Below are 24,834 nucleotides of genomic sequence, written 5' to 3' on the forward strand. Positions count from 1 at the left end.
ACCTCTACATAGCCTACATGTCTTCATTTTGCTGGAGATAAGGAATTCTCAGTTGTGTTTAATGTTTGCATTACGTACAATAAAAAATTTGTACACCTAAGTTGGGTTACTACTGTTCCTTTAATATTAATTCTTCATTCAGACTGCCCATCATCCTAGCCTGTTATCTGTGATAAAGCACACTGAAGTTAGGTTTGGAAATGCATCCTTATCATGAATGCTCTACACCTCCACCTCCATCTCCCACAACCTAGGTAACAGCTTTGAGACTCACTAAAAGTTGGTAAGTTATGTAAGGAATTTCTAAATTAAGTTTTATACTACATGTTATATGTGATATTAAAACCACTGTATGGTGCATATTACTGTATGTAACTTACTATGCATAGAGTACTTACTGACATACTAATTATTTTTTGTACATTCCAGAACCCCCTGAATGATGTAGGCTATGGGGCCACATAAGACTTTGTCCATCCAGGGTTACGATGAATGCAAAATATAAACTAAAGGTAAGGAATTAATTAACATACATTAACTCTTTTAGTACTCTTGATATATCTACAGTAATTAACATATGCATTCACAACTTTCTGTAGTGTATATTTTGTACACTAATTTTGTTACTTTTTTCCTTCCAGAACCAACATTTTTCACACAACTCCAGGTTGTTACTACAAGTGTTCCATCAAGGGATAACTACTACAAGTAGAAGCACCATTTTTGGATGGAAAAAAACCCTTCAGGAAAGTATACGTATCACATGTAACATGTAGTGTAACAAAGTATGAACAGTAAGGTTTTTACATACAGTAGTACATATATTCATACATACGTACATAACTTTTTTTTTACAGGAATTTCCAACCAAGTTTGATTATGTACATATGTACATGTTATAAAAAACCACTGTACGTATGGTTACTGTATGTAACTTACTAAACATACATAACATGACTTAACTTTGATACTTTTTTGGTACATTCCAGAAAACCAGGACCCCCTCCATGATGCAGGCTATGGGGCCACATAAAACTTTGTCCAGGGTTACTACATAACATAAAGGTAAGGAATTATACATAGTAGTAATTAACATACATTAAGTAAGTTTTATATACTAAAAAAAGTGACCAAGATCTCTCACATGGGATAAGTGATCAAGGTCCCTCATGGAATTGGTACTGTACACTCCCTGCTGAACAGGGGGTGTAGACCAATCATTTACAATAATGCATACCAGTTGATATTAAACCACTGTATGGTGCATATTACTGTATGTAACTTACTATGCATAGAGTACTTACTGACAAAATTATTTTCTGGGCTCAGCTCGTGTCGCTGCGCGAAATATCCTTTAATCCATTATTTCTAGGGTAAATGTACTAACACATACCAGAGAATAAATAAATAAAGAAAAAGGTCAGTATAACTGACTCGCTCACCCTCCCAGAGAGTGTCGGTATGAACACTATGGCGAGTGAGACCACTACCACGAGCCAAATGCCAATAGAATTCTCCCACTACAAAATCCCCCAAGAGGAGAGCCGACCCACAGAGTGGGCAGCACCTACTACTACTACTCCATCCCATGCTGCCGACTGCTGCGCCTCTGGTGGCCATCCTTTTCAGTTAGCGCACACGATACACACGTGCCATTTTCTTCTCTGTGTTTTTGTGCCCTTTCCTTTGGATTTTATTACCATGGAGCGTGCAGCCATCGCAGCAGCTAAGTTAAGTACTCAGTGTTTATTGCTAGTTGGTTTTTTCCGGCCCTGAGCACGTATTTGCCGTTTTTTAGGTATAAATACGATCTCTAGGTCGGAGCATGGCGCATGGTTCTGCCTCGTGGTGGGTCCGTTCTGGGTCGCCCATACCCAGAACATCCCCTGGCTTTTGTACGCTCTATTTTTATTATCCGCTTTATTTAGGGTAGGGTCTACACGGTTTTGTCATGCATGCATGTCTTTTACCTTATGTAGGCTCTTCCATCCAGACCTAGCCACGGCTCTTAGTATCGGCCTCGGCTAGCTTTGAGTGGTAGACTTGCCTTCTTCGGGTTAGTCGTACACTCCTGGATTTTTTCTCCTACTATTTTTTTGTTTTCTTTCTTTCATTTTATTATTCATTTGTACTAGTTATATGATATTTGTTAGGTTAGTTAGGCGTCTGGCTCGCTTAGCCTAGGTCATGGCCCATTGGGCCTTTATGTTTACCGCTTTCAGCTCGGTTGCTTCCCGATAGCATCTCTCTGATCAGTTGGTTATGTTCTAGGCTTAGTTGTTGTTCTTATCGCCCCGTGGTCACTTATTTTGTCACGAGGCAAGCCATGACGCCTGTCCAGTCACCTTTCCCCCTCCACCCTCCGCTCTTCCATAGGGTCGGGGGGGGTGGGTAGCCTGCCCATGCTCGCTCCACATACCGAGGCCTGCCTCCCTCTCTCCCCCCAGGCGGGGAGGGAGGTAGAGGGAAGGGGACAGGACCCAGACTGGACTCGACCTCTCCGGCTTCTCGTCCGGTCGGATGGTAAGGTGGGGGGGGACTGGCCTTTCCCCCCCTCCATTACTACTGCCGTCGCTCCGTTACTAGCCCGAGTCTGTATGCCTCTTGCTCTTTCCCACCTTACTAGGGCTCCTTTACCACCGGAGACCTGGCATCCAGCGGAAAGGTGCTAGTCTACCCCACGGGGTGGACCGGAACATACAGTCGGTCCCTTCTAACCTCTCCGTTTCACTGAGTTATACACTCCCGCCACGCACTGCGGACTTAGTCCGGTACGTTCGTGCTTTTAGGTTTAAGATCTATTATGTTTAAACTATTAAGTTTATACTTAAGTACCTTTAAACCATTCCCCCTCCCTTCATGTTTCACCGGATACCTCCGGGGTTATAGCCTATTCAGGCGATTAAGGGAGGGGCTATGCCCAAATTTTTTCCGAGCTCCGGCATGCAACGGAGTTCTTCTGTCCTTTAGCCTGTAAGTGATATTCTTTAAGATACTCATGTCTCTTTCCACTTACAGACCACCAACTGTGAGCATCCGGATGCGCCGCCCACACTTCAGGACCCATGTGGACACGAAGTTTGCCGGTCCCATGCTCCATGCGCGACTCCGCACGGGGACATCCAGGTCTGGTACCATGAAACGTGTACCATATGTTACGATCTGGTTGAGCCAGCTTTTAGACGGGGTAAGTATTCCATCTCCGGTAGCTGGTCCTCATCTGTTATAGTGCTTAAGTTTTACATCAATCACTCTAACTTAAGGTAAATTCAAGGGGCCTTATAGCCCCTATAATTTTAAGTTATGCTTTAAGTTAGCTTTAGTCTTAAGTTATTCTTAATTCTAATCAATCCCCTCCCTCTTCCAGGCGCCGGCCGTGAGGGATACCGCATGGCAACCCTGCGGGCCTGGGTCGGCGGTTTCGGGAAGAACGCCGCCAAGGGTATGCCCTACATCTGGAGAAAAGGTTTGGCGGTACTAATCTTCCCCGGAGGCAAGGCGACAGGATACGTCGACCCAGTAGAGGCGGGCCCCGACTATCGCCTTCATCCAGCAACAGCTGGCTGCTTCATTGATGACCAAGGCCAGGACATCTCCTCGGAAGTCGCGACGTTGGATATTAATGTAGAACCTATGGTAGGTGTAGACGACCTGTTGGTCGAGGTAGGTAAGGTGGACACCCAAGGGATACCCTTGGGTGCAACTGTTTCTTCTACTCCTGCAACCTCTCCATCCTTCCAAGGCTTTACGGGTGACGAATTATATACTCCTCCTGACGCTTCAGTTAGACCCAAGGTCAAGGGTCAAGCAGTGAAATCCTTGACAAAGACGTCGTCGTCGTCTAAGAAGACGGCTTCGGCGTCATCCTCCTCTCGTAAGCTCCGGCTAGGAATCCCGGAGCAGAGAGATCTAAAGCTTCTGGGTCCGGCTCTAAGTCCTCGAGGAGTAAATCCTCCAGAGAGAGATCTCACACTCCGGCAGAGTCGTCAGTTCCGCTACCCTTGGTTCCAATTCAGAGCCACCCCTCCACCTCCGCAGCAGCTCCGGCTTTGGACTCCAATGCTGGTCTGTTACAACAGGTGGGCGACCTGGTTGGGTCTCTGAAAAGTAGCATGGAACAAATGATCTCTCGGTTGTCGGATAGGATTACCTCTCAAGACTCCATTATAGCCGGACTGAGCCAAGCTCCTCTAGCCTCTCCTCCACCTTTCAATACAGGTGGAGCCCAGCTTCCCCCGTATGACTCTCTACCTCCGTTCTCAATGAACAACCCTTGGAGAGTAACGTCATACGCCCCCTTCCAAGACGGACTCATTTCTATCCCGGAATGTGGAACTCGGAGGATCGAGGACTATTCGAGTTCTACCCGGCAACGGACCTTCAAGCCTCCGTTCATCGGCTACGCAAGGCTCACCGCCTCAGCCATGACTCGGGATGATAAAGTACCAAAGGAGACAGTCCTCTATTCACGTGACCAGGCTCAGAGAGAATGGCTCAGGTGTCTAGAGGACATGGATTGTTCCAATACGAAAATCCAACCTTTCAAGAGTCCGTTTACGATCTTTACGATGGATGAGAGTACCCCTTCCCGCTCCCTTTCCTGACAAAGGATCGCGACGTCTACCATTCCAGCGGCCCAGAAGGGGGACCCCATGCCTCAACTGAAGGAAGCAGATCCTACATCTCCGTTACTTCCTTCAGCGGAGAATTGTGGGAAGACTTACCTAACACCTTCTCAGCTGGCAAACTCAAACCGGACTGTGCTATGGAGCAGTTTGGTGAAAAGCTACCTAGGCTTCCAGATAGCCTTATTCAGGCTGAATTTGACGCCAAATCGCGGTTAGCCAGATCTATTAATTCCATGGCTATGACCGAGGTGGCTACCATAGCCTATGGTTCAGAACCCGCTCTTCAAGCTTATGACCAAATCCCTGACTCAAACGGTACAGTCAGATATGTTTGAGTTTGCCACTGCTAGGACGAATTGTAGGAAGCATGTCTACAAGAAGCAACTATTCGGCACGAGCCGAATAGGTTACTTGCGTCGAGCATCTGGGGAGCAGACCTCTTCCCAGAAGCGATGGTGAAGGAGGTTCAGTCAGAGGCTACGAGGTTGAACCAGAGCCTTAAGGGACCGTTGGGGTCTTACGGCCAAGAGGCGGCAAGATCTAGCAGCTAGAGGTAAGGGTCAAAGGAAACCCAGACGTTTCCAGCCCTACCAGAAAAAAAAAAAGCAGCCACGCTTTTCTCAGCAAGTTCCGGCTGTTCCCTTAGTAGCCCAAACCTTCCAAAACAGCTCAACAACCTTCCAATTCTTCAAAGGCTCAATCACAGCCGATTTATGTTATCTCCCCCTCAGCCTCAGCCCTCCACCTCTTACGCCCTCTCTTCCAGCTTACAATCAATCCTTCGAGAGTCAAGCTTCACAGAAGTATGACCGCTCGGGTAAGGGAGGCAGAGGTAAGCGATCCTTTCGTGGGAGAGGATCGGGAGGTCCCTTTAATAGGGGGAAAACATTTCAGAGGAGGCCGAGGAGGCTACCAGAACCAATGAGGAATTTCAGGTAGGAGGGAGGCTGTTTCACTTTCGCCACCGGTGGAACTTCAGCAAGTGGGCTCAGAGCATTGTCGTCCAAAAAAGGCCCTGGGTTGGAGCTGGTTAACGAACCCACCCCCATCCAGACCTTTCCGCCCAACTTCCTTCCAAGGAACTGACGGAGTATGCGGAGGATCTCCTTCAGAAAGGAGCTATAGCGAGAGTCAAAAGGTTAAAATTTCAAGGACGCTTGTTCAGCGTGCCAAAGAAAGGCTCACAAAAAAGAAGGGTAATCTTAGACTTGTCCCGCTTAAACTTAGCCATTCGCTGCGACAAGTTCAAGATGCTCACGATCTCGCAGGTACGGACCTTACTTCCCCGTGGGGCCGTCACCACCTCTATCGATCTTACAGACGCTTACTATCATATCCCTATTGCAAGACACTTCCGTCCGTATCTGGGCTTCAAGATAGGAGACCAGACATTCTCCTTCAAGGTAGTTCCTTTCGGGCTCAACGTAGCACCCAGGGTGTTTTACGAAGCTGGCGGAAGTAGTAGTTCAAACAACTCAGATCGCAAGGGATTATGGTAGTAGCGTATCTCGACGATTGGTTGATCTGGGCTTCAACAGTCGAGGAATGCAACAGAGCAACACTGAAAGTAATTCAGTTCCTTGGAATATCTAGGCTTCAGATAAACAGGACCAAGTCAAGACTCACCCCAGAGTCAAACTTTCAGTGGCTAGGCATTCAATGGAATCTTTCCTCCCATACTCTGTCGATTCCATCATCCAAAAGAAAGGAAATAGCGAAATCAGTCAAACAATTTCTGAGTCACAAACTGGCATCAAGAAGATCCCAGGAAAGGATCTTGGGTTCTCTCCAGTTTGCATCAGTGACGAACATCTTAATGAAAGCCAAACTGAAAGACCTAACCAGAATCTGGCGCTCACGAGCAAATGTCAGGTCCAGGGACAAATTGTCCTCAGTCCCTCTGATTCTAAAGAATCGACTCCGACGTGGGCGAAAGTCAAGAACTTGTCGGTGTCAGTGCCCCTTCAGTTTCCTCCACCAGGGATCACCATCCACACAGACGCATCATTAAGCGGTTGGGGAGGATATTCCCAGTTCAAAAAGGTTCAAGGAACGTGGTCACCTCAGTTCCGTCAGTTCCATATAAACGTACTGGAAGCAATGGCAGTGTTCTTGACTCTAAAAAAGTTATGCCCGCCAAAGTACTCCCACATAAAGCTAGTCCTGGACAGCGCAGTGGTGGTACATTGCGTAAACAGAGGAGGCTCCAAGTCACGTCATCTAAATCACGTCATGGTAGCCATCTTTCTCCCTGGCGGACAAGTTCAGTTGGCATCTCTCCTCCACTCCATATAGCTGGAGTGAGGAACGTCATAGCAGATGCTCTATCCGATCAGTACCTCTAGAGTCGGAATGGTCACTGGACAACAGTTCGTTCCAATGGATTCTTCAGAGAGTTCCAGGTCTACAGGTGGATCTCTTCGCATCTCAAACGAACCACAAACTCCCGTGTTATGTGGCCCCCAACCTGGACCCTCTGGCCTATGCCACGGACGCCCTGGCTCTAGACTGGAACAACTGGGAGAAGATTTATGTCTTTCCTCCGGTGAATCTTCTCATGAAAGTCTTAAACAAACTCAGGACATTCAAGGGGTCAAGTGGCTCTAGTAGCCCCAGACTGGCCGAAGAGCAATTGGTACCCTCTCATTCTGGAACTGGGTCTTCGCCCTCTTCGGATCCCCAATCCCAGGCTCTCCCAGTCAGTACAAACGAAGACTGTGTTCGCTTCCTTCAGGGATTCTCAAAACCCTAACTTTATGGATTTTCATGAAGTTTGCAGCGAAAAGGGATGCGAATATTGACCCTCAGAATATTCTCTTCTTTGGAATCCGATAAAAGAGATTCAACTTTGAGACAGTATGATGCTGCTGTCAAAAAAGTTAGCAACCTTCCTGAAAGAATCAGATATTAGGATCATGACAATCAATTCAGCTATATCCTTTTTCAGATCCTTATTTGAAAAAAGGCTTAGCAGTAGCACAATTACGACAAACAAGTCAGCCTTAAAGAAGATTTTTCAATTTGGGTTCAACATAGACTTGACAGATTCCTACTTCGCTCTATTCCCAAGGCATGTGCTAGACTTAGGCCTTCGGTAAGGCCTACGTCAGTATCATGGTTCTTAAACGATGTTCTAAACTGGCTTCAGAAACCAATAATGACACATGCTCGTTTATAATGCTCTTAAGAAAACCCTATTTTTATTAAGCTTGGCTTCAGAGCTAGAATTTCAGAACTGTCGGCGTTATCCAGAGATCCGGATCATATTCAGTTCCTTCCCACAGGGGAAGTGCTACTTTCTCCGGAACGTAGCTTTATAGCAAAGAATGAAGATCTTTGATGAGGTGGGAACCATGGAAGGTACTACCCCTTCCACAAGATGTATCTCTTTGCCCAGTTTCAGCTTACGAGCCTTTCTATCGAGGACCTCCTCATCCTCATCGGGTCCTCTCTTTAAGAGAGAAAAAGGTGGCACTTTATCTATTAAAGGCATCAGGCAACAAATCCTGTACTTCATTAAACAAGCCAATCCTGACTCTTTCCCAAAAGCACATGATGTCAGGGCAGTAGCCACCTCAATTAACTATTTCCAACATATGAACCTTCGATGAGTTGAAAAAAGATACGGGATGGAAATCGCCGACAGTGTTCAAACGTCATTACTTAAAGTCCTTGGAAGCTCTGAAATTTTCAGCAGTTGCAGCGGGGAACATAGTTTCCCCTGACTCTGACTAATCCTTAGTAGAAGATCCAGTCCTCCTTTCTACCTGCCTCACCCAACAGTTCGTCTATTCCTGCCTTGTTCATTTACGGTCACCTTGTGTCTTAGCTGCTTTTATGATGATGTAGTGGGTGTCCCTTATTTTTTTGCTAGGGACACTCACATTTGATGATGGTTATTGATCTCGTGGATGTCATCTCCTTATTTTTATGCTAGGAGATACATCTTATTATAATGGTTACGGGTTGTGTATTATTAAGCATATACATTCCTTTATATTTTATTATTGTTGAGTTTGTTTTATTCAACTTTTATGTTAATTGCTTTAGAATGTTTTGATACATAGCTTTACACAGATACCATTTTTGTACATATATGATATATTTCTCCTGGTATATATGTATATTACCTTAAGTTAAGAAATATTATTAGAATTAAGTATAAATTAAGTAATATTTCTATTTTGTATCACTGTGTATATGTATCCTTATTAGCAATTATATTGATTTATTTTTATTTTATCTTTTATTTGAGACCTCTTTGTATTTTGTTGAATTTCTTTACAATCTTGTGCTATTTCTCTGGTACGATTTCGCGCAGCGACACGAGCTGAGCCCAGAAAAGGGATTTTGACGTAAGGAAAAATCTATTTCTGGGCGATTGGCTCGTGTCGCCAGCGAAAAATCCCGCCCTACCCTTCCCATCGCCAAGATTGTCTGCTAACTTCAGGATGGCCACCAGAGGCGCAGCAGTCGGCAGCATGGGATGGAGTAGTAGTAGTAGGTGCTGCCCACTCTGTGGGTCGGCTCTCCTCTTGGGGGATTTTGTAGTGGGAGAATTCTATTGGCATTTGGCTCGTGGTAGTGGTCTCAACTCGCCAAAGTGTTCATACCGACACTCTCTGGGAGGGTGAGCGAGTCAGTTATACTGACCTTTTTCTTTATTTATTTATTCTCTGGTATGTGTTAGTACATTTACCCTAGAAATAATGGATTAAAGGATATTTCGCTGGCGACACGAGCCAATCGCCCAGAAATAGATTTTTCCTTACGTCAAAATCCCTTTTTTGTACATTCCAGAACCCCCTGAATGATGTAGGCTATGGGGCCACATAAGACTTTGTCCATCCAGGGTTACGATGAATGCAAAATTTAAACTAAAGGTAAGGAATTAATTAACATACATTAACTAAGTTTTATACATGTTATATATGTGATATTAAACCACTGTATGGTGCATATTACTGTATGTAACTTACTATGCATAGAGTACTTACTGACATACTAATTATTTTTTGTACATTCCAGAACCCCCTGAATGATGTAGGCTATGGGGCCACATAAGACTTTGTCCATCCAGGGTTATGATGAATGCAAAATTTAAACTAAAGGTAAGGAATTAATTAACATACATTAACTAAGTTTTATACATGTTATATATGTGATATTAAACCACTGTATGGTGCATATTACTGTATGTAACTTACTATGCATAGAGTACTTACTGACATACTAATTATTTTTTGTACATTCCAGAACCCCCTGAATGATGTAGGCTATGGGGCCACATAAGACTTTGTCCATCCAGGGTTATGATGAATGCAAAATTTAAACTAAAGGTAAGGAATTAATTAACATACATTAACTTTTTTACTCTTGATATAACTCAAAGTAAGGAATTATAAACTAAAAGTAAGGAATTAATTAACATACATTAACTCTTTTACTCTTGATATCTATAATTTACATATTGTATTCAGGACTTTGTGTAGTATTTTGTACTAATTGTGTTATACTTTTACCTTCCAGAGCTACCAGACTGGGATTTTAGTGTACTCCAGGATCTAACAAATACATACGTACTACTACGAAGTGTGCAATGCATAATATAGTGTATAGTGTTTAGTGTATACCCTAAGGATTAAGTGTAGTACATTGTGCTTTTTAGTGTCACAAGAGTTTAATAAAGAATTATACCTTCAAGAACCATCCTTTGCCATTGGAATAACCACACTACACATCATGCAATCTACTTGCATGTCACACAGGTAAGGTCTCTAACTTTTTCTTAGTTTAAGGCATATTTCCAAGTGTCGTTCCGGCTTACGACGATTTTCGGCTTACGACGCGCCTCAAGAACGGAACCCCCGTCGTAACCCGGGGACTGCCTGTATATGTATATGTATATGTATATGTATATGTATATGTATATGTATATGTGTATGTGTGTATGTATGTATGTATGTATGTATGTATGTATGTGTGTTAATGTGTATGTGGTATGTGTGTATGTATGTATATGTATATGTATAATATATGTATATGTATATGTATATGTATAGTATATAGATATATAGTATATCTATATATATATATATATATATATATAGATATACCACATTTATATCAACAAATCTGTGAGTCATGGGATACACATCTACTTAAACTGAGGCATCACAGTATAGTCTACAGAGTCTACTTCCAAAATACATGAATTCATGCCATTGTGAAGGTGAAGTGATTACAAGGTTTGACTGTACATGTGATATTCTCACATGAGCAAAACTGATTATTGGAATCATTGTGTATAGAATAACTCTTCAGCATTTTTAAGGGCCACAACAAAATCTTAATTGAAACGTAGAGCCAAATCACTTTACTGATTAATCAAAACTTGCAATTTTGTCTTGTCATATTAATATTAACTTGATTCACTGATAAGATGTACATACATATATCTATAGAAACCCTAAGCTTGTTAGATATAAATGTTTACCTACTTCAAACAACAACATTAAGTATTTAAAAGAAAAGAATTACAGTTGAGCAATATAAAAGTAGTATATAATCTTAGGAAAAACTTACAAAGCAGCAATAATAGAACCCAAAATCATTGTGTATACAGTCAGCTGAATGGGCATAGGGGCATTAACCCTGAAAAGAAAAAGTATGAAATGTAATATGTGGTATCTGTTATAATATAAAAAACAATATAATATCTGTTACTATTAAAAAAAGCAAACTACAGATACTCCTATTATAAAGACGGATAACATAATGTATGCATTACTAAAGTAATGTGATGATCTCAACTTACCCCAATAGTAATTTTTCACCAATCATTGTAAACAGAATGGAAAATCTTCTCAATACCGTAAACATAGGTAAACTGTAAAGAAATATAAACATTCTTGGTAAATCTAAGCGTGAACAGTAAAGTTTGCCACAAAAATAATATGCCACAAATATATAGAAATCAACATTCTGAACTAAAAAAATCACCAAGATATTTACCTTAAACGTTTTGTACCTCCAAGACCAAATATAAGATTTCCAACATAAATTAGAGGAAGTGGCCATATCTTATTTACAATATCAGGCGTAAATTCTGGGTAATCGACCACCTTAATTTTCTTTCCTAAACATAAAACAACAATAGTAGCCAACATCTGGCCTAGTGCTAGGAACTGGAAAGATGGAAACCTGAAAGCAAATAATAAATTCATCAAGAAGTGTAAATCAAAACAATTAAAATTTTTTATAAACACAAACAATTGCCTTACTACAGTCCAATGCTTTGGTAGGAAGATGACCAGGACAACATTTACTAAAATGGGAATGATCTTGCTCCCCTTACAATCCCTTACATCTCACCCATCACATTTCTTTTATTATTCAACAAAGAACAAAGTTCATCAAAGGATTAATACAACTTCTTATAACAGAATACAGAACCTATGTTAAAACCATGCAACTCAAAGCCTGAACAAGGTGCAGACCTGTAACGTACATGACCGCAATGAATGACTCCACCATGTCAGAGACAAAGTCAGCAATCAGAGAAATAGTGACATTGAAATCAAAATGTCTTGCACCACAATGACCTTACTGTATGTTCCACTTTGCCTGATATTTGTGAAGCACATTTGCATGACTTGGAGGATGTCCTTGTTGATGCTGTCAGAGAACTTTTGATTCTGAAGTTCTATACATGGAGTACTAAGGCACAAGATTCACCTTTTCTAGAATCCTGAGGAAACTGAGGAAGTGCACTTGGTACATGAGTTTCTATTATTCATGAAATTTTATGAAGAAATCAGTTAAAAGCAATAAATTGTAACAAACTATTGCAGTGGGCAACAAAGAGCAACTCTGGTAATCACCAATAGCTGATTTTACTACCAACCCAACTATGGTGTATTTAAAGGAGGTAGACTTTTCAAGCCATCCCATGTATACATACATTAGAACATCTATGCTCTAGGCTGCTTGATCCAAAAAGCAGAGCACAATGTTCAATTGTGATTAATGATGATCGCAAACAGATTTACCCAAGGGGATGCCCAACTACTGTCACACGGTTCTGTATATGTATGAACTGGGTGACCATTCGAAGGGAAGACAATTCTTCCCCCTGAAGTTGTCTGAGACCATGTACTTTCTTAACGGAAAAAAACTCAGGAAGATCTGACATGGTTGGTCTCTAAACTATGGAAAACTGTCACAGCCATGAGTTTCATGATGTCTAACCTTGCTCTCCCTTGTGCTAGAGATATTACATCACAGTCATAAAGAAGGTCATAAAGACAAAACACTGCCTCTTAAAATGAAAGATAAAGGCTACCAAACTATAAATACTACCCACAGGTCCAGAATGGTATAAGTAGCTTCCATTCCTGCACAGACCTTGTCCCTATTCTTCTGGTTATACATTTGTGAAAAGTAGAACCTCTGAGGAAGGAGACTAGTGCAGTTCCAGCCCTGTGGTTCTGAAGATGTTGCTAAAAGAAATCTTGTGAACAGTTGTCTTAGAAGGCATCTGGGTGGAGGTTTAGACGAACTGCTGCTAATAACTTTATCAACTGAAGCTGAACAGAGAAGGTTCTGAATCTCCTGTGTAAAACATACTCCTAGAAGATCATGTGGTTTATCAGGGACTGCAGCACATTAATGAGAGGCTAAGGTCTCTGGAAAAACTTATGCATCAAAAGCTATAACTTACAGGATCTTGTCTCACAACAGATGGGCAAGTCAGTGCATGAGTACACATCCATAATACCTCAAATGTCCTTGTGGGTGGTTTCAAAAGCATTAGCTCCCATCTAACCTATGAAGAACCCTTCTCTTACATCCCCCAAAGTCTTGCTTGGATGCGTGTTTTGCCCTAAGCCACTGACTATAGCCTGACAGGAATTTGCAAGAGATACAGCTCAGTAATACCCAAGTAGTAATTGCAAAAAAGGAACTGGAAAACTTGTCACTTGCTTCAGCATCAGGTTGCTGTTCAACAACCATAATTTCTTTGAGTTTGCCTTTAAGTCAAAACTACATAATCTCACTGACTACAACCTAACAGGAATTTGCGGGAGATACAGCTCAGTAATACCCAACAAGTAGTAATTGCCAAAAAGGAACTAGAAAACTTGTCACTTGCTTCAGCATCAGGTTGCTGTTCAACAACCATAATTTCTCTGAGTGCCCTTGAGCCAAAACTAAATGATCTCACAGGAAACATCTACCAAATCAAACTCATAAAAAATGCATCTCTCTTTCAAAAGACTAAAATGTGTGTCTCTGACCTTCCTATAAAAAGATTTAACATATAAGTTGCTGCTTTCTGAACTGTGATTCTTGTGCCTTGTATGAAATCCAACTTTTGCCATTTGTATGAAGCATCTTGTACTTAAAAGATTTCTTTTTCGTGTGTTTCCTTCAAGAAGACTGGCTAGTAACTTGAACCTCTCATAAGAGGGCAGTTCTAGTCTCTGTTCTAATCATCAAGGTGTTACTGGTGATGAAGTGTTCTAGTGTAGATAATTTGGCAAAAACAAACATATTTAATTCAAATGTAGTTTCCATCATCAGGTTTTCAATTAATTCTGACAGCCTTTGTTCTACATAAGAATAACTGATAATGGCAGCAATAAGAGAAAAATCCTGGAGTAGCACCAGAGGGAATCTGGTGTTTGGAAGGCGCAGCAGAGATGCTGGGGAGAAAACAGATGAGATCTCCTCTTAATCAGAGCTCCAGTCACTGGAGTGGCACTGGTTTCTAAAGTGGCTGTGGTCATGACTAGTCATGGGCTGATTACAAAATGTAGGCTATGCAGCCAAGCTCTGGGAAATTTCTGCCATTCAGAGCTTAAAGTGTGAAAAGATGGAGTTGGAGGGGTTTGAGAGCAAGAGAAAAAAGATCCAGACAATACAGGAGATGAAGTGCAAGGACCTAAAGGTGGAACTGAGAGAAAGGATGGACAAAGATGACACAAGAAAATGCATGAGATTAAGTACATCATGTGTTTGCAGTACCTAGCAATGTGTGGGTTTTGCTCAGTGCACATCTCTGCTAAACTTTGTCTGCATGGGGTTTTCTCAATAGAGTGATAAGTAACCTAATTGTGGAGTTTATTAAGTCATCATGGCTCCAAAGAAGGTTCGAGATGCCAGCAAGGCAAAGACAGAGAAAAAATCCATGGATATCAAAATAAAAATCAAGAGAAACATGAAAAGTAAGTTCTCTAGAAAAATTTCTCCTTGATAAAGCTTTAGTAGTGTTATAAACCTCCTGAATGGCAATGCTTCTTCTAACTTTAGGAAAATTTTAAAATTCAAGCAAAAACAAACATCACTGAACAGGTTTTTAGTTAGAAACCCAGTGAATCTTAGAGAGCAGTAGAAAGACATAGAAAAAAGAAACAACCTTAGCACAGTTTCCTGGTGCTTTTATAGAAAGGGACTCCCCTTGCAAACACCTCTCCTACTCTCCACCTTCCGCACAGGTAAAGTGAAAACAGATTTGCATTTATTTTTTCTTTTGTATAATTTCTGTATGCTAAGCTTATTAAATTCGCGTTAAAATGCTTTATTTTTTTTGTAGGTCTGGAATTTATCAATCCAATTCCCACTACTATTTCTTACAGGAAAACTTTTCTTGTTTTAATGGCTATTTGTTTAAAGAGCAGGTAAGAAATTGAATTGTAAAAAACTTGCTTGTTTTAAGGACAATTCAGTTAAAGATAGCCTTCTGGAATGGATTATGTTCCTTAACCAAAGTAGTATGCCTGTAACTTAACTAACCCAAAATTTGCTTGCTTGAAGGACAATTTGGTTAAGGATAGCCTTCTGGAATAGGTTAAACAGGAAGAAGATCAAGAGGTAGACAGAGAATTAGATGGTGAGATAAAGTGAAGGAAGATATGGAGAGAAGAGGTTTGGTGGAGGATAATGTCTTTGATAGAAGGCAGTGGAGAAAGCGCATCTGGCAGCCAACCCCTTAATGTAGGGATAACGGTGGGAAAGAAGAAGAGCCTTCTGGAATGGGTTAAGTCCTTAAACCAAGGCATGGCTGTTATTGAAATAGCCAAAAATTTGTGTTTTAAGGACAATTTGGTTAAAGGATAGCCTTTTGAAACAGATTAAGTCCTTTAACCAAGGTATGACTGGCATTGAAATAGAAAAAAAATTACATTTTTATAACAAAATAAATGTTTTGTATGAATACTTACCCAGTAATTACATAGCTATAACCTTCCACGTATGGCAGCCTACATTCAAATTTTGCAGGTAGTGCTTCAATTGCTAAGAGTAGGTATATAGTGCTGCAACCTAACAGCAATATCAGGAGCGACTTACCTAATCACCTCGTTCTGTTTTATGCATTATGTCCATCAGAGGGGAGGATGGAGGGCTCTCATCATGTGTAATCAGTACTGGGTAAGTATGTACTATATACAAAACTTTATTTTAATAAAATATATATAAAAATCTTAATTTCTGGAAGTAAATTGTATTTTTCATAATTATACAAACCTTAAGTCCTTTACATAAGGAATTACTTTCAGTGTGGGCTGGAATACAGCCGTTAAATTCTTGAACAAGGTGGTTAGGCAGTAACTACCGTCTGATAGGCGGGTAGGCCTGCCTGCCCGAATGTAAACACTACACTTTGCCTTTTGGCCCAGGTTCAGGTTGAGGGGTGGTATGAGGTGGGCATTAATGTAAAGGAACTCAGGTTTGTATAGTTAGGAAAAATACAATTTACTTTCAAAAATTGTGATTTGTTTCTACATGACATACAAACCCTTGGTCCTTTACATAAGGAAGACTCATTGACTGGTGGTAGGAATGTGAGTGAGCCTCTAGAACTGACTGGAGTTCTGCAAACCTGGGCTGTTCCTCCTGATTGTAAGGGCGAGGAAGAGTGCCCAGCCGCTGACTACTTGATCAGCGTATAGGAGCTGCATGATCAAGAGTCAGACTTCTGGGCCTTTTCGAAATGAGTGAGGAATCATAACTCATCCGAAAAAGGGCTTGGAAGAATATTTAGAGTCGGAGGCATTATCGCAAAGTTCTGGGAAGAGTTTGCATTATTGCCAGTCTCCTTCCTCCCCTTGCTAGAGGAAGGAGTGGGATTGCTTCTATGATTCTGATAAGAAAAATAGAAAGGATGCTTGATGTGCACACTTACTGCATAAATCGCCCAACCAGCCAGTGTAATTTCGAGTCCTATCCTCAACCTGAAGGAAGGGGAGTGGAAGGATGAGGAGGGGAAGGTGGAGAGGCCAGTCACTCTCACATCCTTCTTACCTCTACAACCGCACACCATAGGCGAGATGCAACTTGTCCTTTTGAAGGAGCCGGGTAAGCAAACACAACCTGTGAGCATCCACCACCAGTCAAAGGAGAAGTAGTTCCAAGGACCTGTGGGCAGACCCAAAGGAAGAAAGGTATAAATATGGTCAGAATGAGACCTCATCTATCTTCTGGTCCAACATATTCTTCGGAGTGATGAAATGTACCCAGCCACTGGATGTATCTAACTGCAGAAAAGTCTCTTATGATCTCGTAAGACACGGAGAAAGACGTGTCATTGGACACATCTGCATTGGCTGCCTTTTGAAGGGTGATGCCGAGAACAACCAGACAAATCATCTATCTTGTTCACCAACGATGCTGAAAGACGAGATGATGATTCTCGCGAGGTATGTGCACATTAGACGAGAGTCAAGTGCCTTCTAGAGACCGAGGTCCTTGTGATGGCAAGAAAGAAGTTTGTCATCAGTCGTTGAATCTCAACCAAGGAGAAAAAATACTATATTACTTAGTGAATGACTAAGGTGAATGTGGACTTACATCTTCACAGCTGAATCGTGAGAAGTAAACTCTCATGATTCTGATCACAGAAAAAGTCCTGTTGATCACACCAGCCGGAACTTGCAATAAAGGTGGAGAGTCTGTCAGTAATGAAATCAGATTGATTGTACTGCCTGAAGAACTGCTTCTTGTGGGCTGGATCAGGGAGGAAGTTCCTATTTACTACTTTGGAAGCAAAGCTAGTCGGGTGGAGAACAGGCCATGTCTTCCATTATTCATTTACAATTCGGGGTGAACAAAGAATAACTGAACACCTTACGAATTAGGAAATGTATATTAGAAGACAAAACTCAAATTGTCTGAAGAAAATTATTCTGCGTCATCGCAGCGGCTGATGGGGCAGGTGCGATGGAATAGAAGACAAGGCTACAGACTTCTGTTATACTGTGTGGTAAACAGAAAGATGATAATGAGTCTAATGAGATGTATCTCTGTCTGAAAATTCTCACAACAGCAAATGTGGTGTAGGAGAGATGGGCATTGTGCAAGAATTCCAAGCCAACCAGAGACCTAAGTCTGTGATTGCCGGGCAGAGAGATTCGAATTGGTTATTAATCCTTGACAGAGGAGAGACCATACCAAACTGAAAAGAATCTCAGAGAGCAAGCAGTACTGAGTTCCTCACTGGACGAGAGGTTTTCGCGCTTGGCTGCCAATCCAGTGGTCCGAAGTTCGAATCCCGGCTCGGCCAACGCGGAATCAGAGGAATTTATTTCTGGTGATAGAAATTCATTTCTTGAATATGTGTGGTTCGGATCCCACAATAAGCTGTAGGTCCCGTTGCTAGGTGACCAATTGGTTCCTAGCCACAAAAAAATATCTAATCCTTCGAGCCAGCCCTAGGAGAGCTGTTAATCAGCTCAGTGGTCTGATAAAACTAAGATATACTTAACTTCAACTGAGGCAGAGCCGTATACCACTTGCTTGACTCGTTATTCCGAGTTGCCTGGTAGTACATTCCATGATGGAATGCCTTCAGCTAGAACCATCGAGCACCAAAAAGATACACTCGAGCATCTGCATTTTAACCAAAATGGGATGGAAGAAAACCCTCTTGTTCAGTAATAATGCAAATGCTGTGGTGTTGTTGGGAGACAATACTGCTAGTTACCTCAATATCAAAACTGGTAACTCTTGGGAGGTCCGAAAGGCTGTCCTGAGTTTCAGTTTAATTAAGAGAAGGTATTATTCGTCTCAGTCACATACCAGAAGAATTAAATAACAAATATGCGCCTACTACTTGGACGATGCAACTGATAAAAGAAGCATGTCACGAGAGAAATATACTACTGGTATATTTGTAGGTTCCTGTAAATCACACTCAAGCCTTATTCTTCTTCATTCAAGGACATGAATAAGGACTTGAAGCAGACCTCCTTCATTCTTTAATGAAGAGAGCTAAGGTGAAGTTGTCCCAAAGGGAGACTTCTACGGTGATAACAGGATACCGAAGAAGCACTGGAGAGGCGTTCAAACCTCTCAGTGCTATCCATCCTGAACAGACTGACGTATGTTCGGTAAGATCCTAAGATTGAATCGAAAACATAGTCTCTCGGGTTTGAACTCTTATTTCCTTGTTCATTCCGGTATAACCAGGAGGATTGACTGTCCTTGCCCCACTCTTCTCTGAACTTGCAATGTTCTCGCTCTGTTAAACAGAGCATTCATTTCCTACAACCGTTTTGTTTGCTCGAATGCGAGCAAAGGTTGACTGGAGTTAAATGCAGTAAAAGCTAGCGAGAACTTGCCACATCTTGCTACACATCTATCTTCTTCGTGATCGAACCTCACAAAGAGGACTAAACAGAGGACCTCCTCCTATCTCCTTCAGATGCCTTGTCCTGAGGAACAGCGACAAATATCTTGACACCTGAAGAATAGCCATTCCTGGCTTTCACAGGTGGGTTTGAGCCACCAGTGCAGCTCGGTCCCTTCTCTTGCTCTGCGCCACTATCAAGATGGAGAGAAGACTGCCTATCACTGACTGTGGATGTAAGATCCCCTTGGAGACGGTGGTGCCGGGTGAGGCATACAAAGCGCCTGATACAGGAGAGCTCTGATCTCCTACGTGCCAACACCTGGCACTCATCAGAAGAATTGATACTATCTTGATGAGCGCCAGGGCATAAAGTATACTTGAGAAAGCTCAAATACACCGCTCAGGAGCTGAGTCCTGATCCACTTCCTCTTCGTCGGACAACATGGGTGACTAGGAGGTATCTCCACCTTTAGGAGCTGTAGCCTTCATAAGAAAACCCATCAGATCCAGAAGTTGCTGATGAAGTGGAGCTAAAGACAAATCCTCTGAACATAATGTCTTAGGAGAACACAAAGTTGCCGCCAAACACTCTACCTCTGGTGACAAGCGATTGACTTCTAGAAGGGGGGGAGCGTACAAGTGAAGCTGCGCTAGTTGACACCACACCTAGTGCTGAACGTTTGGCTGAACATTTAAACAAGCTAATGACTCCAGACTGTCCCAAGACGAATGCTCAGAGCATGCTGCATTTCTTGTTGGGAGACGACTCTTCAGAATTTGACGACAACTGAGCACCACTCAGCGGCGTTCAGCATGTCTTCTCACTGGTGTGAAGGAGCAGGACAGTGTCTAGGTCTAGGAGATCCGAGGGGCCAGATAACCACCTCCTCCACCACAAATCCATTAAGACGCCTCTCCACTGGCTGTCTGTTGATACCTGGGACTGGCAACAGGCATGACTGTTGCCAGTGTTTACATATACCCATATGTAAACACTCTGATCTCCCTTGGACCCCCTGTATGTCTTCTTCCCAGTGCAGGGAAGTGGGACAAGGATCTTTGTCTAGGAGCATCAAGGGACAAGGAGCCACCTCCTCCACTTCACTGTTACAAGGATAAATTCATGAAAACTGAAATAAAAGGCTGGCAAAAGTATGGGAAGGAAGAGATGGAGCCAGGTGCAAGAGCAAATGAATAAGATAGGAGAGCAAGTACTGGTGGTCCCTGGTTATCGGCTGCGTCACTCTATGGTGCTTTGGTTTTATGGCGGTTTTCGAAAATATTCATAAAAAAATACATAAAGCAAAAATCACCATTAAGCGAAACATGAAAGTCTAAGAAAGCAAAACATACTTATGTCACTCTAACGGCGCTGAGACACATAATGGCACTCTTATGGCACCGATAACTGCTTATCAGCGCCATAAGTATGTTTTACTCCCTTAGACTTTCAAGCTTCGCTTAATGGCGATTTTCTCTTTATGGCGCCCGGCCAGGAACGGAACCCCTGCTGATAACCAGGGACCACCCGTAGTAGGAGAGAACTGATGCAAGGTGGAAATGAGCTGGCGCTGGGCGGTACTGGAAGTCGTTTTTGTGAGCGTGGTAGTGGGTGGAGGTTAGTGATGGGCAACTCACTGATTTTTGGTAATCTCAGTTACTTCATACTTTCACAACAAATAATCGATCAGTAATCGATACCAACACTTCTTATATCTTTATAGCAATTTCTAACATCTAGGCACAAAAATGTGTGTAAAATGAATGAAAACATTAGCATTTCTACTCACATGAATGTACTTTGAAATAACATAAATGTGCGTGTACCTTCTAAAATAAATGATAAATTCATATAAAGTAATTTTAGCCTTAAAGTATCAAAGGAAATCCGACTCTAATATTGTAGGACAATTGCTTTTATTCTCTAATTGGTGATAAAAGAAAAAATATATATTATTTACAAATACAGGCAGTCTCCAGCTTATGACGGGTTCGGCTTGCTCAGTTATGGCTCTTTTCGATTATATTTATCAGAAATTATTTCCAGGTTTACGATGCATGTTCCAGGGTTACGGCACTTATGATGCTGATCTAGCGGAAGAAATATGACCCCAAAAATGCAAGATACAGTAATCAATATTTGAAGCTTTTTTTGTTGAAAAACACAATAAAAATGTAGTTTACATAGTTTTTAATAACCCAAATCATTAAAAGTAAGGTTTTCTTAGGATTTTTTTACAATTTTCCAGCTTGCAACAATTTTCGGCTTTCGACACATCTCAATCAATTGCTCAAAAAAGAAATCATTACAATATATACAGGTTCCCTGGTTATCGGTGGACTCGGTTAATGGCGTTTGTGCCAAGTTTCGGTATTGATAATAGAGTTATGGAGCCATAACATACCTAAAGGAGGTGCCATTAACCGGTTATTGGCACCATAAGCACCATAAATTGCCATGTTTCGGTTAATGCCATTTTTGCTTATCAGCACCCCACTGATAACCAGGGACTGCCTTTACTAGAATTTTCAGGAATAAATCAAAGTAATCGAATCCAGTAACCGATTGCATACACCACTAGTTGAGGCAAGTGGCCTGGGCTCTAGTCCGCACCGAGATGCTTGCTGGAGACTAAAGCTAAAGATGTGGAACATTCACGATTGTGTGGCACCAGGAAAATACCTCCGTACACTGGGGCCATGAGAATCTTCTCTGTAATGTTCCAAAGTATTGTCAAAGCAAGAACCCGTAGTCGATACTTGACTGATGATAACGTTTCTGCCTAAAGTCCACACAGCAAAACACTAAAACCAATCTCACCTTACTACGTTCTAACCTCTACACTTTCCAGTTCTCTGTAAAGGAAAGTGATGCATATCACAGCTCGGTAAACAAAACAAATTACAACAGTTTTGGCCTAATTGTATACATTTGGTTTAAAAGAATGTAACATTCAAGAATTACTTTAAGGTAATTATTTACTGGAGGCTTGCGAATAGCCTTTGGTAGGTAAACAAATCATAAAAGCAAATGTTTGACCTAAAGGAATGATGTAACATCAAGAATTACTTTAAGGCAATTATTAACCAACGACTTGCACATAGCCTAAGTCCGGTAAGTACAGTACGTATATGCAAAAGCTTTGGCCTGAAGGAATGGCATAACACTTGAGAATTACTTTAAGGTAATGATTTGCCAGCAGCTTGCAAATAGCCTATGCCCGGTGAACAAATCATGATTGCAAAAGTATCTGGCCTAATGGAATGGCATTATATTCAAGAACTACTTTTAAGGCAATTATTAATAGATGACTTGCATGTAGCCTACTGCAAGTAGGTTGCTTGATGATAATCTGAATTAAAAAAAAAAAAAAAAAAAAAAAAGACAAGACTTATCCTGCTTGAAGGCTATGAAATATACGTTCCAGTTGTTGTGTAATGCCACCGAAATCCTGTGGTATAACTGAAAAATATGAACAAGCCGCAGTAAGCACTCTTATGTTTGGTTGAGCACGGTAGAAAACGTACTGGGGTAATTAGCTAAGTCGTACCTAATACTGCTGTTAGGAGGCAGCACCATATATACCTACACTGAGCAATTGAAGGGCTACCAGCGAAATTTGAATTTAGGCTGCCGTACATACAAAACTATAGCTATGTAATTACTGGATAATTCACTTATACAAAATTTGCTTGTTTTAAAGACAATCTGGTTAAAGATAGCCTTCTGGAATGGATCAAGTCTCTTAATAATGGTATGCTTGTAATTTAAATAGCCAAACACTATGCACCTAATAACATAATTAGCTAATTCTTGAAACAAAACTTCTAAAACTAAAATGTCTAGACCATGAGTGTATTCAATATATTCACAGACACACAGATGATAATTCTTGTGGCTGACAGACTCAGTCCATACATTTGCAAAGCTGTAATTTTTAAGATAGGCTAAAGTATCTTAGGCAATTTTTGCAGCACACAAAATGACTAATTCAAATAAATAGGTCTGTTGAGGACACCAAAGACCCACAGCAAGAGAAACCTGAGCATAGATTGCTCCTTTAGTCAGAGGGGGATCTGAGAGGACAGTCAGGAAAACATCTGGAAGACTGAATGGATAGCCTCCTTATGCCAAGGTGGAAGGTCTCTTGATTTTGACAGAATATGTTGTCATGAAATATTAAGAAGTCATTTTAGTATGCTTGCTTGTTTTTTGTTTGTATGGTGCTTTTACATTGCAAGGAACCAGTGGTTATTCAGCAACGGGAGCAACGGCTTTATGTGACTTCCGAACTACGTCGAGAGTGAACTTCATTTTAGTATGGTCACAGTTACATTCCTAAATAAAGATTGCATGAGACAAACACACTACCAGCACAGGAATTTACAAGATGATTACAAAGATAATTAAACCAAATACGTACCCTAACCTAGCTTAGATGTACTAGGCCATGAAAGTATCTGCAGGGTTAGACTATGCTTTTAGGCTACCATAAGTTAGGCATACTATTTGAAAGATATAGTTTGTCTACCATAAAATGGAACTTATGCATATAAAAGTAGGAAGGATAAAACACACATGCACACATATGGTTAGAGCAATTGGTCAATGTATTGGAAACCTGGAAAAAAAAAAAATCATGCAAGTTCATGTACCCATTAGTCAGAATCTACATTAACCTAAATAATGTATCAGTAGTTTTCTAGCTAAACATAAACAACAGTTCATACAAGCAGTTCCCAGTTTACAGTTGGGGTTCCATTCCTGGTGGTACCTCATAACCCAAAAAATGCTGTAAACTGGAACACCATAACACAGGCAGTCACCAGTTAGCGGTGATCCGATTCAATGGCGCTTGTCTTGTGCTGAAAATTGCTGATTTCCATTATCGACGCTAATAATAATGTTTTGGCAATGATACATACCTAACAAGAGGCGGTGCCATTAACCAGTTATTGGCGCTACAATCTGGTTGTCAGTGCTGATAAGGGCAATTTTTGGTTAACAATGATTTTTGCTTCTAATTAAGTTGTTGGGATGGAACCCCCACAATAAATGGGGACTGCCTGTAACAATAATGGGAATAAATGGCACTTATTGGGCCATAAAATCATGTTAACGGTGCTGTAAAGTTGGAATGCCATAACCTGGGGACTGCCATATATAAAAATGAAGTTTTTATTGTAAAACTAATATTATAATACCTACCTGAACACCTGAATAAGCCCTGGTCACTCACCAGCCCGAACAATCATTTATTAAAAATTTACCAAATCTTTGGTTAAAATAAACGATCAGTGTTGCCAATCTCCTGGCAAACACCCTCGTTACCTAGTTACCAGCCCACCGCTGATAGCCCTGCCTCACGGGCCGGTCACACCTGCCCTCTCACGTCAATCATAACTCAATAACTCTGTATGAGAGGAGAGGAGGGTGGGAATCATTCAGGTGTTCAGGTAGGTATTACAATATTAGTTTTACAATAAAAACTTCATATTGCAATACACCCCCTGAACACCTGAATAAGCCTGATTAACAACATTAATTTGGAGGTGGGGAATCAAATCTACTCG

General features: G+C 41.4%; 1 protein-coding gene and 1 long non-coding RNA gene across 6 annotated transcripts in view; one reads left to right on the forward strand and one right to left on the reverse strand.

The window, feature by feature from the left end:
• LOC135198011 (UDP-sugar transporter UST74c-like) overlaps window positions 1–24,834 on the reverse strand; it is a 229,551-nt gene that overhangs the window by 170,430 nt on the left and 34,287 nt on the right. For all 5 annotated transcript variants that reach the window (XM_064225354.1, XM_064225355.1, XM_064225353.1 and 2 more), the window contains 3 exons: window positions 11,643–11,831; window positions 11,446–11,517; window positions 11,214–11,282 (listed from right to left, as the gene is read on the reverse strand). In XM_064225354.1, the coding sequence (XP_064081424.1) occupies window positions 11,214–11,282; window positions 11,446–11,517; window positions 11,643–11,831 (330 nt within the window). The remainder of the gene's footprint in view (window positions 1–11,213; window positions 11,283–11,445; window positions 11,518–11,642; window positions 11,832–24,834) is intronic.
• On the forward strand, window positions 200–810 carry LOC135197598 (uncharacterized). The gene is made up of 3 exons (XR_010310622.1): window positions 200–283; window positions 430–512; window positions 642–810. It is a non-coding gene; the product is annotated as an uncharacterized LOC135197598 (long non-coding RNA).

Source organism: Macrobrachium nipponense, chromosome 21, assembly GCF_015104395.2.
Source record: "Macrobrachium nipponense isolate FS-2020 chromosome 21, ASM1510439v2, whole genome shotgun sequence".
NCBI lineage: Eukaryota > Metazoa > Arthropoda > Malacostraca > Decapoda > Palaemonidae > Macrobrachium > Macrobrachium nipponense.